At 39.0% G+C, this 16290-nt stretch overlaps 1 protein-coding gene across 1 annotated transcript in view; it reads right to left on the reverse strand.

Moving 5' to 3' along the window:
* Positions 1–1245: 1245 nt before the first annotated feature.
* The window catches only part of LOC126284130 (chromatin modification-related protein MEAF6), a 66112-nt gene continuing 51067 nt past the window's right edge, over positions 1246–16290 (reverse strand). Inside the window, exons 3-4 of the mRNA XM_049982840.1 lie at positions 8659–8695; positions 1246–2630 (exon numbers count right to left, since the gene is read on the reverse strand). Of these exons, the coding sequence (XP_049838797.1) occupies positions 2239–2630; positions 8659–8695 (429 nt within the window). The 3' untranslated portion in view covers positions 1246–2238. The remainder of the gene's footprint in view (positions 2631–8658; positions 8696–16290) is intronic.

Consider the following 16290-nt stretch of genomic DNA (forward strand, 5'->3'; position numbering starts at 1 on the left):
CAACTTAGTGTCATATTGCACTTCATAACTGCAGAGAAATATGAATGATGTATAGGGCCAAAAAACTAAGGGAAAAAGGCAAACTGGCATACACCACAGTATAAAAAAATAACACGTTATTAACCATGTGCAGATTATTTTTAGTTATTATTATACTTTAATGTTAGACCAATAATTTCCGGCCCATGTATTTTTGCTGTGATGAAATAGTATACTCATTGACAGTAATAACTTGGACATTCTATAAGCTGGATTCTTTATAAGATGGTCCAAACATTGCTGAAAAATTTGTTTTTGCATTTACTTCTGGTATCATTTCGCAAAAAATGCCACACCCACCTTACAGGAATCATTCTTACAGTAAATTCTTCATATACCATATTCCTTCTTCTGTTATCCTACATTATCTGTTTTTTTGTATACCTTTAGTCAAGAGAAGGACTGTATGCCCATTTCTTGACTGTTGCAAAAACTTCACCAAATATGGATGTGTTTCTTTTGGCATTCAAAACAAAGAATTTCACAGTTGCTTTTAAATACCACAACACTTGTCATGAACACATGCAGAAGGTGGGCAACACACAACTTGGCACTTGGTAAAAATAAAAAGCTGACAGATGGAACAGGCCAGCAAACAACTGAACCCCCAATGATGACCTAATTTTATTTATACTTTCTAGAACGTTTCTGACGGTTTAAAATTGTGTGTGCTGGTGCCTGACGATGCAATGTGACCCTCATGGATATTATTGTATTACTTAAGTATCATTCTGCAGGAGACCAGGTATCAGTTTTAAAATTGGGTCTCATGCAAATGGAAGCTGTAAGGGCAAGGTAGAGGTAGGCACAGTAGCTACGTGGATGAACAGCATAGTGAGACATCTCAAGTTTATAGTAGTGCCCATTAGTTACAAACATTACTCTGCCTGAACTGCTTTTTTTATGCATTTTTCTGACTTTCTATTTCACAAGCCATTGTTTGTTATAATACCAAACACCAACTGAGTGCCTTTCGATAATAGTGAGAAAACTTCAACAAAGCGTGAACAGTATTAGCCAGGAATGATTTTCCCACAAGGTAACTGCAAAAAGGAATCAAAAGAACCAAGTTAAGTGAATATATTAGAATAGAATTTATAATATTTAGTGGTGGTATTAGACTTCACTAACTTTATTTCAGGCTTTTAACCAATTGATGTACTTAACAATAACTACATCAATTTCTTTAGATTTCTTGAAAGAGTGTAATATATAAAACTTGAATTTATTTAATACCAGTCATTTTCATGTCACAAAATGATAAAATTTTAAAAGAAGAGTTCTATTTGTGTAAGTACCCAATTCATGAAAAGTATTAATCACAAATATGTAGTTAATAATATAATTCAGCATAATGTCAGGTAGGGTTCTCACAGCTCTTTAGTAACATATTAAATTATAATATACTCTATGTATCTAAATTTAATGAAACAGCACACTGAAAACTATGAACTCAATATTTACGTTGGTATGTTGTCACTATAAAAGTAGAAATATTTAACAATGTACACTAATTCAGCGTATATCTATGTACATTTGAAGTTTCTTTATTGTGAACAATAGAGGCACACTGGCACTCACTTAAAACACAATTTCATAACATTCTTACAATGATTTTGATAGATTTGATTGCGTCAATAAGAGTAAACATAGCTATGTTCAAATCATGTAAATAAAATTCAGTTAAACAAGAACATAAAATACGACATAAGTACTTTTTCTTTTCCCTTGAAATGGATATCACATGCTTGTAGCTGACTGCTAGCTAAAATCTAATGTTGCATTTCAGCTGCATTCAGTAATGTCATGTACTCTACAGTTACAGCTCTCCAGCATATCCTGTACTACACAATTAATAATTAACCCATTTCTCACTGTGGAAGTACTCTATACTTATTATTACAGCAAAGAATTTTAAATTCATTTAGTGGCTCTTGATGTCCATTTGAATGCAGTTAGTAGTGCTCTAAATCCAAGTTTCAAATTATTTTTTCATTGTCAGAAAATAATTTTAATTTCAATCTGTGTTGATGATAAGAGAGACAAATAACAATAGATCCGAGTGCTAGAAACAGATTTTGAGCAGGTGTACAAATATGCACCTGCTGTACTCTTTCGTCAACTGTAATGACCCAGAAGCCTATTTACTTTCTTCTCATCACAGATTTTTAGTTTCTCTCAGTCCTCCTCATCAGTCTGTCATCGGTGACGTGCTTTCTTTGCAACTGGTTTCTTGGCAGATGTGTTTCCAGAACTGGCAGCATTGACAGAACTTGTGCTGCTCACTGTAGTTCCTCCAACTGCTGGAGTTTTGTTAGGAGCTGGACGATTCTCTTTGCTGGCAGCTGAACTATCCTTTGCTGGTGTACTTGGACGATCCCTCTCTCCTGAAGGAGTTGATCGGCCATTGACTGCAGCTACCGATGTACTCGTAGGTGTCACAGGTGACGGACTTGCAGTTACGGCGGGAGATGGCACACTCACTACTGAAGGGGCACTGGTTGCAACAGTAGCCTTCCCGGATTCTTTTCCTGCTACATTGTCCTCACTACCACTGTTTCCTGTCTGAGATTCTGTTTCACTGTTGCGATCTGAAAAAAAGAAGAAACCTTTATAGTTTCTTGACAGTAATGAATTTCTTGTATATATACATTATACAGCACTTTTATTCAAGAGAAACAGCAGTAACAGAAACAGAAAAATTCATACATAACTAATTAAAGCAAAATGTAAGTTGTATTCTGATGCATGTGCACAATTTTAATGATGAGTGCAGTTACGATTTTTGAACATTCACGCAAAGAATGGTGATATACTGTCATTAACACTGTAAAACATGAAATTTCATGTTTTCAGACGAATTTGTTGCCAGATCACTTTGTTTAAATCCCACAACATTTTCTTAAAGTAGCAGCCAGAAATTTTTAAATTGTTGTTGCTGGAGACTGTCTGAAAATGTTGGGTAGTTGTCTCAATAATAAATGAACTGGCAGCAGAGTTATCAACCCTACATGTAAACGAGGAATGCATTAGAAAGTTATTAGATCGAATTTCAACACTTGTGAAAGCAACCTAGTCAGTTTCTAATTGTAGTTGAATGATCTATTACAGACAGGAATATTTTTTGAGGTTTTAGGCTTTCAACTCAACCTCATCAGCCTCCCAGTCAAGTCTCAGGTTATGGTTCTCTAATACCTACAAAATAGCCAAAAAATCAAAAGGAATTAAAAGGGAAAAAAATTCATGCCCTGGCACTACCCCAATATTTCATACCAGTGCCTATATTTTTGTGGAATTCTTTTTTTACTCTTTTAAATACACGAAGTAATATTTTTAAACAGATAAACATGTCACACGGAATTACTGGTATTTTAAAAGGCATGTTCTTTTTTAAAATGTTTGAAGAAGACTGAAAAAAAATTTCATGGAATGTAAGATCATCCACTTAAAATGCTCGATGATCATATTAGTCAGGCAAAGGTTTTTTATGCTTATCAGTGATTAATTGTCAGAAAAACAGCACAGAAATGCAACAACACTGCAATAAAAAGCTGCAAATGTCTTATACTGTGGTGAAGTACACTCTAAGACAGAAAGAAACAACACATCACAAAGGAATTATTCGACTGGAAGAGATCATTAGAGGTGACGTATATGTAGTGACGAATTGATAAAGTTTCAGAAAAACTGTACAACTTATTCAAGAGAAAGATGTTCAAAAACAAGTCAATAATGCACTGACCCACCTCTAGCTCTTATGCAAGCAATTATTCGGCTTGACATTAATTGATAGAGTTGTTGGATGTCTCTTGAGGGATAATGTGCCAAATCGTCAAAATTCCCAAGTCGGTTGCAGGGATCTGCCCATAAAGCTCCGAACATTCTTATTTGGGGAGAAATCCAGTGACACTGCTGGCAAAAGCAGGGTTTGTCAGGCATGAAGACAAGCAGTAGAAACTCTTGCAGTGTGCAGGTGGACATTATTTTGCTGAAATGAAAGCCTAGGATGGGTTGCTTGAAGAGCAACAAAACGGGATGTAGTTTATCGTTGACATATCACTTTGCTGTAAATGTACTATGAATGAAACCAAAAAGGGGTCCTGCTATGAAAAGAAATGGTATCTCCAACCTTCACCCTTGGTTCTCAGACTGCATGGCAGGTGACAATCAAGCTGGTATCCCACTGCTGTCCAGGGCTTCTCTTGACATCTCTTCAGCCTCGAATCTCATTGACTGCAATAGAACTATCTTCAGTGGTGAGCCGTGTTTAGGACTGAGCCGCAGTGAACCATGAAGACGTGTGGAGATGCCTTGGACAGTGATGGGATTTCAACCTCACTCTTGCCCGCCATATGGCAACATCAGAAGTGATGGTCTGGGGTGTGATTTCATTTCATGACAGAACCCTTTTGGTTGTCATCCACAGAACCCTTACAGTGCCACTGTATATTGACTATATTCTATGCTCTGTTTTGTCAACCTTCATGGCAAGTGATCCTGCACTTACATTTCATCAAGATAATGCCTACACACACACAGTGAGAGTTTCTACTGCTTGTCTTTATGCTTCTCAAACCCTACCTTTGCCCAGCTAGGTCACCAGCAATCTTTCCAAATGAGAACAATTGGAGTATTATGGGCAAGGTCCTCCAACCACCTTGGGAGCTTGATGATCTAACACATCAACTGGACAGAACTTGGCACGATATCCCACAGGAGGACATCCAACAATGCCATCAATCAATGCCCAGCCAAATACTGCTTGTATAAGTGCTGCAGGTGGACCAACACATTACTGACTTGTTTCTGAACCTCTTTCCCTTGAATAAATCATTCTATTTTTCTGATATCGTAATCATTTGTTTGTCCGTAAACGTACATCACAACTACTGATTTCTGTACCATGCTTTGTGGTGCATCTTTTTTAAGTGCATAATGAAAGACAGGTGACCAATGATCAAATAACAATTGTCTTGCAATGTCTTATAATTTTCATTAAAATACATGTTACTTGACACTGAAATAACTCTCTCTGACATATGGACAAGACTTATCACAAACGGTATTTTCGAATGTTGTGGCACTGGAACCATAGATTTATACCTGGGCAAAAATCCATACGAAATTGATGAAAGAATCAGAGAGTAGTAGTCTCAACTGCAGACAGTGCAGTTGTAGCACCTTTGTGATGACAACAACTTTTTCTCCAAATCTGAGTTCATAAAGAAAACAAAAGGCAACCTACAGAGCAGATAACAATAATCTATCACTGGAGAAATGAAGGTTAACTGTAAAGACAGACAAGTCACCCATAACATAAAGCTGCTGCAAGCACAAACACAATATCAGAGTGTACATTCCTGGATATTTCTTGGGCTTTCCCATTAAAAATGCGCTTTTCTCTGGGTGAAAATATGCTGTACCCAGGAGTGAAAGTACATTTTTTCCATGTTAAGTGACAATACACTTTCTGTTGGAGCTGTAAAAATGTATCAATCCTTTGAATGGTAAAGGTTTTATACACTAGCAATCCCAGCAAAAAAGCAACACATTTTGAAAAGATTCTTTAATACACAGCAACATGTACACTGTACATTTTAGTATTACAAAATTATAAATAGAAAGCTGCATCAAACCAGTCTCAGGACTGAAGACCACAACAACAACAACAACAACAACAACAAATAGAAAGTCACCAAATGCCGCACAGTATTTTCCGAACACAGAACACCAAAGTATAAGAAGTGCGATGCCTATGCTGACACGGAAACAAAGACAATAATAGTGCTCCAAGTGGCCTGGCAGTGAACTCTGGATTTGAGAAAATATGGTATGATAATATATATTCTTGTTTTGCAATATACGACTACTAGACGATATCTTTCATAAAAAAAGAGAGAAATTAACTCGCCTTTCACACAGAATACAGGCCATCAAAAAATTTTGTTTTCCTGAGTGTGTTGTCAGGCAGGATTCTAAAAGCACAGCTCAAATTGCAGCAGCTGAATATTTCTAACAAACACGATTGTAAATTTCACTGCTGTGCACTGAACATTTCATGGCTTATCTGGCTGAACACGTTCAATTGAGTACTTTGATTTTTCCATAGAAAAACCAATTATGTGTGTAATTGCTCAAGAACTGGCCTCACAATTTTTTGTTTTAAGGATAATTATACTTTTTGTCATCATTATTGCATAATTTGTCATCTATGAAAGAACTAAAACAAATATCAAAAACGAATCTTGAAGCTGGGTCTTTTTTAGCATGTTCTACCCTTTCAGATATATCAAACAAAAATGTGCAAGTAAAATTTTAAATAATGGCATAAATGGCTGATCCTCAAAGTGTAAAGTTTTGAATGAGAGTCAAACACTTCATGATTTAAGAAATTCATCGCACAATCTCACACGGAACATAATTCATCTAGTGTAAAAGGGAATCTACTTTGAAAGTAATGCTACTCAAAAAACCATTTGCAATATGTTCCTGTGACCAGTTATAAATATAAAGACTTATGACATCATGCTCATCGAAAGGAATTTTTTTTATTTTGAACTGTTGCATAGTCTCTGTCCAAGAGCCTTTTGAGATTGATATATACTTGTTTGAGCAGTGTGTTTTGTTGTTGTATATAACACTTTTTCTTTGCAACAAAAGTTTTATTTTGGTGTTATTTTCTCATTTATGTTTTATTTCTGCAGTATTATTATGCATTAGTGCGTAAGTAAATTTCTTTGTTAGATCATCAGTTCTTACCAGCAATATTACAGAAATTTAACTTAAAACTAAAAAATTGAAAAATTCCAGGAATCTTAAAAATTCCCAGATAGTTCCTGGATTTCCCAGTTGACCCAGGCCATATATGGCATTACTGTGACATGCTAATTGTCAGTTATAAATCCTTCAAGTAAATATACTTTTCAACTGTTGTGCTTGATTTTTTTTTCATTGCTATAAATAATGTAATTTGGAATCTCTCTGACATGATTGTTGTTTGCATCGGTATTTAATTTTTGGCCATGTCCTTTTCAAAGGAACCATTCTGACATTTGGTTGAAGTGATTTAAGGAAACTAAGGAAATTATTGGATGAGAAATTGAGTCACCACCCTCCCTAATGAAAGTCCAGTCTTTCATCACTGCATCACACTGGTTGGTATAATGAAAAGTAGATTTGCAATTCAGTAAAACTAAGTAGTGATGAAAATGCTGGAACTCAACAGAGAAATGCACTAGAAAACAAACTTATGTACTTTACTATTACAGCTTTTACCTAAAAATTGTTGTGTGTCAAAATGGCAATGTGAGATACACAAAAACTCCTATTATGGGCAAAAGAAGGGGGAAGGCAAGTGCTATACTTCATCCATCATGGGGATTGAGAACATGAAAGATTTTTGCCCTGGTCCTGGGAATTCTAAGACCCTACAAACATCACTACATTTGTTCTTCAGACTTGTCCAGGCATGCAAAAAAATATGCGAGCAGTTAACATAAGTTTTATTAAAACATTACTACAACTTACTTTTTATGTTTGCATGCAGTAATGTTCATCAACATGCTTTTGATGGATGATAAATGCAATGCATGTTTAGATATATTTTTATGTGATACAATTCCAATTTAACAAGTTTCAGATTTTTACTTCACGTTTACAGTGAAACCTTGCTTCTTGCCAACTTTCATGAGTCTAGGTCAGCAGGAAGCACCCTTTATGTTTTGGTGAGTGAGTTTGCAAGTATCAAAATATGTGACATTAATGACTGTGTCTTTTGATTGCACTGATACAAAAGCTTACAATTTTTACACCACCAAGGCATCATAAACCTTAGTAAATGACATATATGTGAACTCGATTTGGCCAACTGTTCCAGAGAAATAGGGTTTTTAACAGTCACACATAACAGACAGACAATGAAGCTATCCTATAAGGGTTCCATTTATACAGATTGAAGCCTGAACACTGGAAAACACAGAAAAAAATACAACACTTTAAGGAGATCGGTACTACAATTGCAAAATAAGCAAATTATCTATTAAAATTCCAATTAATTTTCACCTGACTTAGCTACAGCAATAGCAAGATCATGTTTTATTTACATTTTTTAAAACTGAGATTTAATGGAAAAAATCCTTTCATTGACTTTAGCACTGTTCCTGTGGTTTTCTCTTACAATTTCTCATGTACTCATTATTATTCTAGTAAGCTTCACAGGTGGGATTTTCACATGGTAAATGATATACCTCACTTTATTTATTCACCAAGAGCACACCTTAGGACCCTTACTATAAAAAATGTGTGCAGGTAAGGACCTGGAAAGAAGATTCCTGTCTTGGCAGTGTGCTATCACTTTCACTATTCAAATTTGCCTTACAGGCTGACTTTAAGTTATAACTGACCATTGCAACACTGTGATATAAGTTCTGTTAAGGCTGGGAAGTATGGAGTGTCATCACTGGCAAGCTGAAGTTAAGAGTTAGTCATTAAGGCACACTTGGATAGTGAAATTGGCAAGGTACTGCCCAATCTGGCAAACATTTTCAATTTGTAGAAGTATATATTCCACTAAAGAGTAAAAATACATTAACTCAAGACATATCGTGGTCACAAACTTACCTTTATCTTGTCCTTGATCAACTAGCCCGCTGACAGCCTGTAAAGATAAGGAGAGAGATGTCACACATTGATTTAATCTTTAAATAATTACTAAATAGAAACAGAATAAACATTCAAAACACCCATAAGGAGACATCAAACTGCAATCTCCTGGGACTTCAATTTGTGCCAGTATTAGGTCAGGAGGGTATAGTGTGAATCCCTTATTTGTCTTGTTAAGGATAGATTGTTTCACTCTCATGATGACCATTTCAAGAAATAATGTTATAGAGCACTACATTTTTCAAATGTGAAAGAGAAAGATATGTGCAACACCAAAGAGTTATATTCTAAACTGAACTAAGGTTGGTCAGTCAGCAGTCCGGCTTCACTGATGAAGCACCAGGAGACTATCAAGTCTGTCTGTTTTCAAAGTTTAATTCTTAAATTCTTTGCTATTTTTTGTGCAGTTGCATAACCACAGCTCAGTCAATTGCCAGCCTCCATTAGTGAAGGGCCAGGTGATCAACAAGTCACATATTTCGTTTTTTTCTGTTAGTTTCCATAGTTTAATTTTTAATATTGTAAGATGGGTGGGGTGTGGGGGTGTGTGCTTGCTGTGTGCAGACGCTGGAGGATCTGGCTGCAGCCTCACAGTGTGACAGCAGTGAATAAACTGGCACAACACGTGGAACTTGTCACGTATCACTGGTTTTGCCCATGGATTCTGATCGCCCTCTACGATTTTTACCCTCCACGCTGCCCTCCAATGCTAAATTTGTGATCCCTTGATGCCTCAGGACATGTCCTACCAACTGATCCCTTCTTCTAGTGAAGTTGTGCCACAAATGTCTCTTCTCCCCAATCCTATTCAATACCTCCTCATTAGTTACGTGATCTATCCACCTTATCTTCAGCATTCTTCTGTAGCAAAACTCCTTTACTACTCCTTTACTACTATGATTACCATAGCGTCTTCCAGCGGTACCTGTTGCACAGGTGGGGGTGTCCGCACACAATGCAGGGTGAGAGGCAGGTTGTTTACAGCTGCATCCCTCGAGGTGGAGAGTCAATATGGAGGCTCGACATCTGGCCTTGCCCATTCACTCTGCGAGTGGACATCTGGTCATTCCTTCAGCAGGGTCCATGCAGACACATGGAGGGAGGAATTTGCTAGTTGTCACGAGCTCCTTTGTTTTAGCCACTTTACAGAGCTCGTTAGGGAAACAGTGTCCAGAGCTGGAAACAATTCCAATGTGCACTCAGCCCATCTGCTCGGAGCCATCGTCTGAGATGTGCACAAAGCTCTGCCTGTAGCTATTGAGGGTGCAATTAATCTGTATGTTGTTGCTCATGTCAGCACCAATGATGCATTTCTCTTAGGATCTCAGGCGATCTTCAGTTCCTGCAGGCAGCTTGAAGAAGTGGTGAAGACTGCTGGCCTCATTTGCGGAGTGCAAGCAGAGCTCACACTCTGCGGTACTGTACCCAGAATTGATCAGGGTCCTACGGTTTGCAGCCAAGTGGCGGAGGCTCTGTTGATTTGTTAATTGTCACGGCTGCAGATTTATGGGCCAGTATTATGGGGTGGAGAGTAGTAAGACTCCCCTTAATGGGTCAGTGTGACTACAAAAGAAGCAGTTACTTGGGTAGCACAGTACTTGTGTAGTATTTAGGTTAGGTGAAAGTTTGAGGTCCTCTGATGAATGTTTACCAGCCGATACACACAGAGAAAAATCAGATCATGTACAAAGTGGAGATATTCTGTACAACAGAAAACTGTCAAAGTATTCATAACAAATTTCCTGAACTTACTGTCCTCCAGGAAAGTAGTTGCACTCAAATTGTTCTTGGAAGAGCTGGCAGAAACCCATAGCAGGAAGGTCTGAAATATTTAGTGAGGCATGGAATGTATAGTGTAAAGACAGATTACACACCAGGTCGAAACTGAGTCTGACTGTGAAGTTATTTGGATACAAGAAGCAGGCCTACATGAACTTAATTATTAGATTTTTTACTGGTAACCTGATTCCACGGTAATAGCTGTAGAATCATTCAAGGGAAGCACTTAGCAGTGCGGAAAATTAGTATTAGTATTATTTGGTGGCGACTTTAATGTACTGAGCACAAACTGGGATGTCTATGGAGTCACTGCAGGTAGTATAGACAGAGACAGACTTGTGAAGTACTTTAGAACACATCTTCTGAAAATGCCTTGCACAACTAGTTAGGCAATCAACACGCAATGAAAATTTTTTAGAACTTGTAGCTAACAACAAGCCTGACCTTATCAACAGTGTCTGTACAGAAACGGGGACTAAGGATTGTGAGGCCATCACGGTAATGCTTGTTGCTGAAGTTAATAAACAGATCGGCAATGTTAGCAATGAATGGACACCATTTAGTTCCAATATGACTGACATAGAGGAATTATGGATAAAGTTTAAACTGGTTGTAAATGGCACTCTGGACATGTATGTCACACTAGATGAATGATGGTTTCATAATCCAATTTGAAGAATGTTGAGGGAAAAGAGATTGCTGCACTCTCATTTAAAACAAAAATGTGCAAATCTAAGACACGCAAAAGTTAGTAGAATTTCGTGCATCCAACGGGCGAAGTATACAATTTCCGCAGTCAATCTTAGCAAAAGATCTTGCTGAGAAAAGTTTGGTCATTTGTAAAATCACTAAGTGGGTATAAGACTTGTAGTCAGTCACTCATTGATGTCTGAGGTGGCAATAGGAAACAGCAAACGCAAAATCGGAATTTTATATTTCACGTTTAATGAATCTTTCACTCAAGCAGAGCATACAAACATCCATTATTTGACTGCTGCACAGACGCCCAAATACAGGACATAGAAAGAGACATCCCTGCCATAGAGAAGCAACTGAAAGACTTGAAAACAAGTAAGTCACCAGGTATGGATGAAATTCCAATTCGGTTTTACAAAGAGTACTCTGCAGCAATGGGCTCCTTACTTAGCTTGCATTCATTGTGAATCTTTTACCCAGTGCGAAGTCCCAAGTGACTGGAAAGAGCACAGGTGACTATTCTATATAAGAAAGGTAAAAGCAAGGGCCACATAATTAAAGACAAATGTCCTTAAAGCGGGTATGCTTGAACACATACTGAGTTCGAATATAATAAATTTCCTTGAGACAGAAAAGCTTCTGTCCGCAAATCAGCATGAATTTAGAAAGTATCACTTATGCAATTTCAGCCTGACCTTTTCCCATACAATATCCTACAAACCATGGCTGGAAAGCAACAGGCAGTTTTCATATTCCTAGATTTCCAAAAAATGATTGACATGGTGGTCCAAGTTTATGGATTAGATTCCCAGATATGTGAGTGGCTCAAAGACTTTTTTAAAGTAATAGACCCTAGTACATTGTCCTCCATGGCATCCCTAGGGAAGTGTGATAGGACTACTCTTATTCTCGATATACATAAACGATCTGACAGACTGGGTGGACAGCAATTAAGGGCTGTTTCTGATGCTGTTGTGGTTAAGGGGTGGTGTCATTGTTGAGTGATGGTAGGAGCAGACAAGGCGACTGACACCCAATTTCCAGTAGTGTAATGAATGAAAGCTTCCTCTAAATGTAGAAAAATGTTATGTGGATGTGATGGAAAAACAATCCTGTAATGTTCAAATACAGTATTAATAATATGCTGCTTGCTTGACACAGTCACATCAAATAAACATCTAGGTGTAATACTGAAAAGTAATAAGAAATGGAATGAGCATGTCAGATTGGTAGCGCAAAAGGCAAATGCTAGATTTCATTTTATTGGGAGAATTTTGGGAAAGTGCAGTTTATCTATAAAGGAAATGGCTTACAGAATGGTAGTGTGGCCCATTCTTGAGTACTGCTTGAGTGTTTGGGATCCCCATTAGGTTGATTAAAATGAAGACTCTGAAGCAATTAGGAGGTGCGCTGCTAGATGTGTTACCCGTATGTTTGATCAGCACACAAGTATTACAGAGATGCTTTGTGAATTCAAACTGAAATCCCTGGAGGGAAGATGATATTTTAGTGAGGCATTATTGTGGAAATTTAGAGACCCGACATTTGAGAAAAAAAAAAAAAAAAAAAAAAAAAAAAAAAAAAAAAAAAAAAAAAATTAGAACATTTTTTGTTTCATGATGATGATGATGATGATCATCATCATCATCATCATCATGTAAAAAATTGTTCTCACTTTCTATGTTGGTTGACTGGTTATGCAGTAATAAAATACAGAAATAAAACTTTTTCACAATAATGGAAATTCCAGGATGGGGAAAAAAGAGGAAAGGCAACCACTCGCCTGCAGATTCATGGTTGGTGACACACACACACACACACACACACACACACACACACACACACACACACACACACACACACTTAAAATATCTGAAACTGTTACCAGCTTTTGCACATCACTTTTAATTCCAGTACAAGTACAAACATTCTCTATCATTTGGGAAGACAGTAGCTGAGACTGATTAGTCGCATTCCAATTCTGTTGCCAGGCCACAGTGGCAAATTGTAGTTGAAATTTATGCCCCAGATGAGCTTGACTGTGACACGCCATTACTTCAATGCACTTAAAATATATGTACATACATTTATGGTGCTTTTGTAGTAATTACCTTGTAAATAGGGCTATAGATAGAGAGATGCTGAATAAAACATATTTGACTGTCAAAAGGGCAATGTGTGATGTCTTCAATGATTATCATAGCAGAATATTGTCAAATGATATTTCACAAAACCCAAAGAAATTCTGGTCATACGTAAAGGCTGTTAGTAGCACCAATGTTAGTATCCAGCCTTAGCAAACGAGACAGGAACTGATATCGAGGGCAGCAAAGCAAAAGCTGGAATGTTTAACTCTGTTTTCAAATGTTCCTTTACAAAGGAAAACCCAGAACAACTGCTCCAATGAAAGGTGAATGAAATAAGTATTAGTGTCAGTGGTGTTTATACACAGCTGAAATCGTTAAAATTGAACAAAGCTCCAAGGCCCAATGGAATCCCTATCAGAATTTGCAGCTCAGATGTTCCCTCTTCTAGTGTAGATCCCTTGAACAAAAGATTGTGCCCAGTAGCTGGAAGAAAGAACAGATAACACCCATCTACAAGGAGGGCAGTAGAAGTGATCCACAAAACTTCCATCCAATATCCTTGAATCAGTTTGTTGTAGAATCTTAGAACATGTTCTGAGCTCTAACATAATGAGGTATTTTGAAGAGATTGACCTCCTCCATGCCAACCAGCAAGGAGTCCGAAAACACTGATCATATGAAATTCAACTTGTACTGACATACTGAAAGCTTTGGATCAAAGAGTTAGGTAGATGCAATATTTCTTGCTTTCCAAAAAGCATTTGACTCAGTACCACACCTATTGTTACTGTGAAAAGTTTGGTCATATGGGGTATCAAGTAAAATTTGTGACTGGATTACAACTTTTTGCTAGGGAGCACATAGCATGTTATCTTGGATAGAGTCATCGTCAGATGTAGAACTAACTTCGGGTGTGCCCCAGGGAAGTGTGTTGGGACCATTGCTGTTCATGTTGTATATTAATGATCTTGCAGACTACACTCCTGGAAATTGAAATAAGAACACCGTGAATTCTTTGTCCCAGGAAGGGGAAACTTTATTGACACATTACTGGGATCAGATACATCACATGATCACACTGACAGAACTACAGGCACATAGACACAGGCAACAGAGCATGCACAATGTCGGCACTAGTACAGTGTATATCCACCTTTCGCAGCAATGCAGGCTGCTATTCTCCCATGGAGACGATCGTAGAGATGTTGGATGTAGTCCTGTGGAACGGCTAGCCATGCCATTTCCACCTGGCGCCTCAGTTGGACAAGCGTTCGTGCTGGACGTGCAGACCGCCTGAGACGACGCTTCATCCAGTCCCAAACATGCTCAATGGGGGACAGATCCGGAGATCTTGCTGGCCAGGGTAGTTGACTTACACCTTCTAGAGCACGTTGGGTGGCACGGGATACATGCGGACGTGCATTGTCCTGTTGGAACAGCAAGTTCCCTTGCTGGTCTAGGAATGGTAGAACGATGGGTTCAATGACGGTTTGGATGTACCGTGCACTATTCAGTGTCCCCTCGACGATCACCAGAGGTGTACGGCCAGTGTAGGAGATCGCTCCCCACACCATGATGCCGGGTGTTGGCCCTGTGTGCTTCGATCGTATGCAGTCCTGATTGTGGCGTTCACCTGCACGGCGCCAAACACGCATACAACCATCATTGGCACCAAGGCAGAAGCGAATCTCATCGCTGAAGACGACACGTCTCCATTCGTCCCTCCATTCACGCCTGTCGCGACACCACTGGAGGCGGGCTGCACGATGTTGGGGCGTGAGCAGAAGACGGCCTAAGGGTGTGTGGGACCGTAGCCCAGCTTCATGGAGACGGTTGCGAATGGTCCTCGCCGATACCCCAGGAGCAACAGTGTCCCTAATTTGCTGGGAAGTGGCGGTGCGGTCCCCTACGGCACTGCGTAGGATCCTACGGTCATGGCGTGCATCCGTGCGTCGCTGCGGTCCGGTCCCAGGTCGACGGACACGTGCACCTTCCGCCGACCACTGGCGACAACATCGATGTACTATGAAGACCTCATGCCCCACGTGTTGAGGAATTCGGCGGTACGTCCACCCGGCCTCCCGCATGCCCACTATACGCCCTCGCTCGAAGTCCGTCAACTGCACATACGGTTCACGTCCACGCTGTCGCGGCATGCTACCAGTGTTAAAGACTGCGATGGAGCTCCGTATGCCACGGCAGACTGGCTGACACTGACAGCGGCGGTGCACAAATGCTGCGCAGCTAGCGCCATTCGACGGCCAACACCGCGGTTCCTGGTGTGTCCGCTGTGCCGTGCGTGTGATCATTGCTTGTACAGCCCTCTCGCAGTGTCCGGAGCAAGTATGGTGGGTCTGACACACCGGTGTCAATGTGTTCTTTTTTCCATTTCCAGGAGTGTATATTAATAGTAACCTCAGACTTTATAGAAATGATGCAGCTATCTATAATAAATTATTATCTAAAGGAAGCTGCATAAATAATCAATCATATTTTGATAAGATTTCAAAATGGTGTGAAGATTGTCAACTTGCTTTAAATGTTCAGAAATGTAAGATCGTGCACTTCACACACACACACACACACACACACACACACACACACACACACACACAATAGTAACCTGTGACTACAAAATCAATGAGTCCCTGCTGGAATCAGCCAACTCATAAAAATGTCAGGTGTAAGACTTTGTATGGATAAGAAATAGAACGTACACATAGGTTCAGTCATGGGTAAAGCAGTTGGTAGACTTTAGTTTGTTGGTAGAATACTTGGGAAGTGCAGTCAGTCTACAAAGCAGACAGCTTACAAATCTCTTGAGTGTTCTAGAATATTGCTCAAGTGGGTAGAACCCATACCAAATAGGACTAGCAAGGGATATTGAATGTATACAGAGTAGGTAGGCATGAATGGTTACAGGTTCGACTGATCTGTGGGAGTGTGTTACAGAGATACTGAAGGAACTGAACTGGATGACTCTTGAAGATAGACGTAAACTATCTCAAGAAAGTCTATTAACAAAGTT

Source organism: Schistocerca gregaria, chromosome 8 (genome assembly GCF_023897955.1).
Source record: "Schistocerca gregaria isolate iqSchGreg1 chromosome 8, iqSchGreg1.2, whole genome shotgun sequence".
Classification (NCBI taxonomy): domain Eukaryota; kingdom Metazoa; phylum Arthropoda; class Insecta; order Orthoptera; family Acrididae; genus Schistocerca; species Schistocerca gregaria.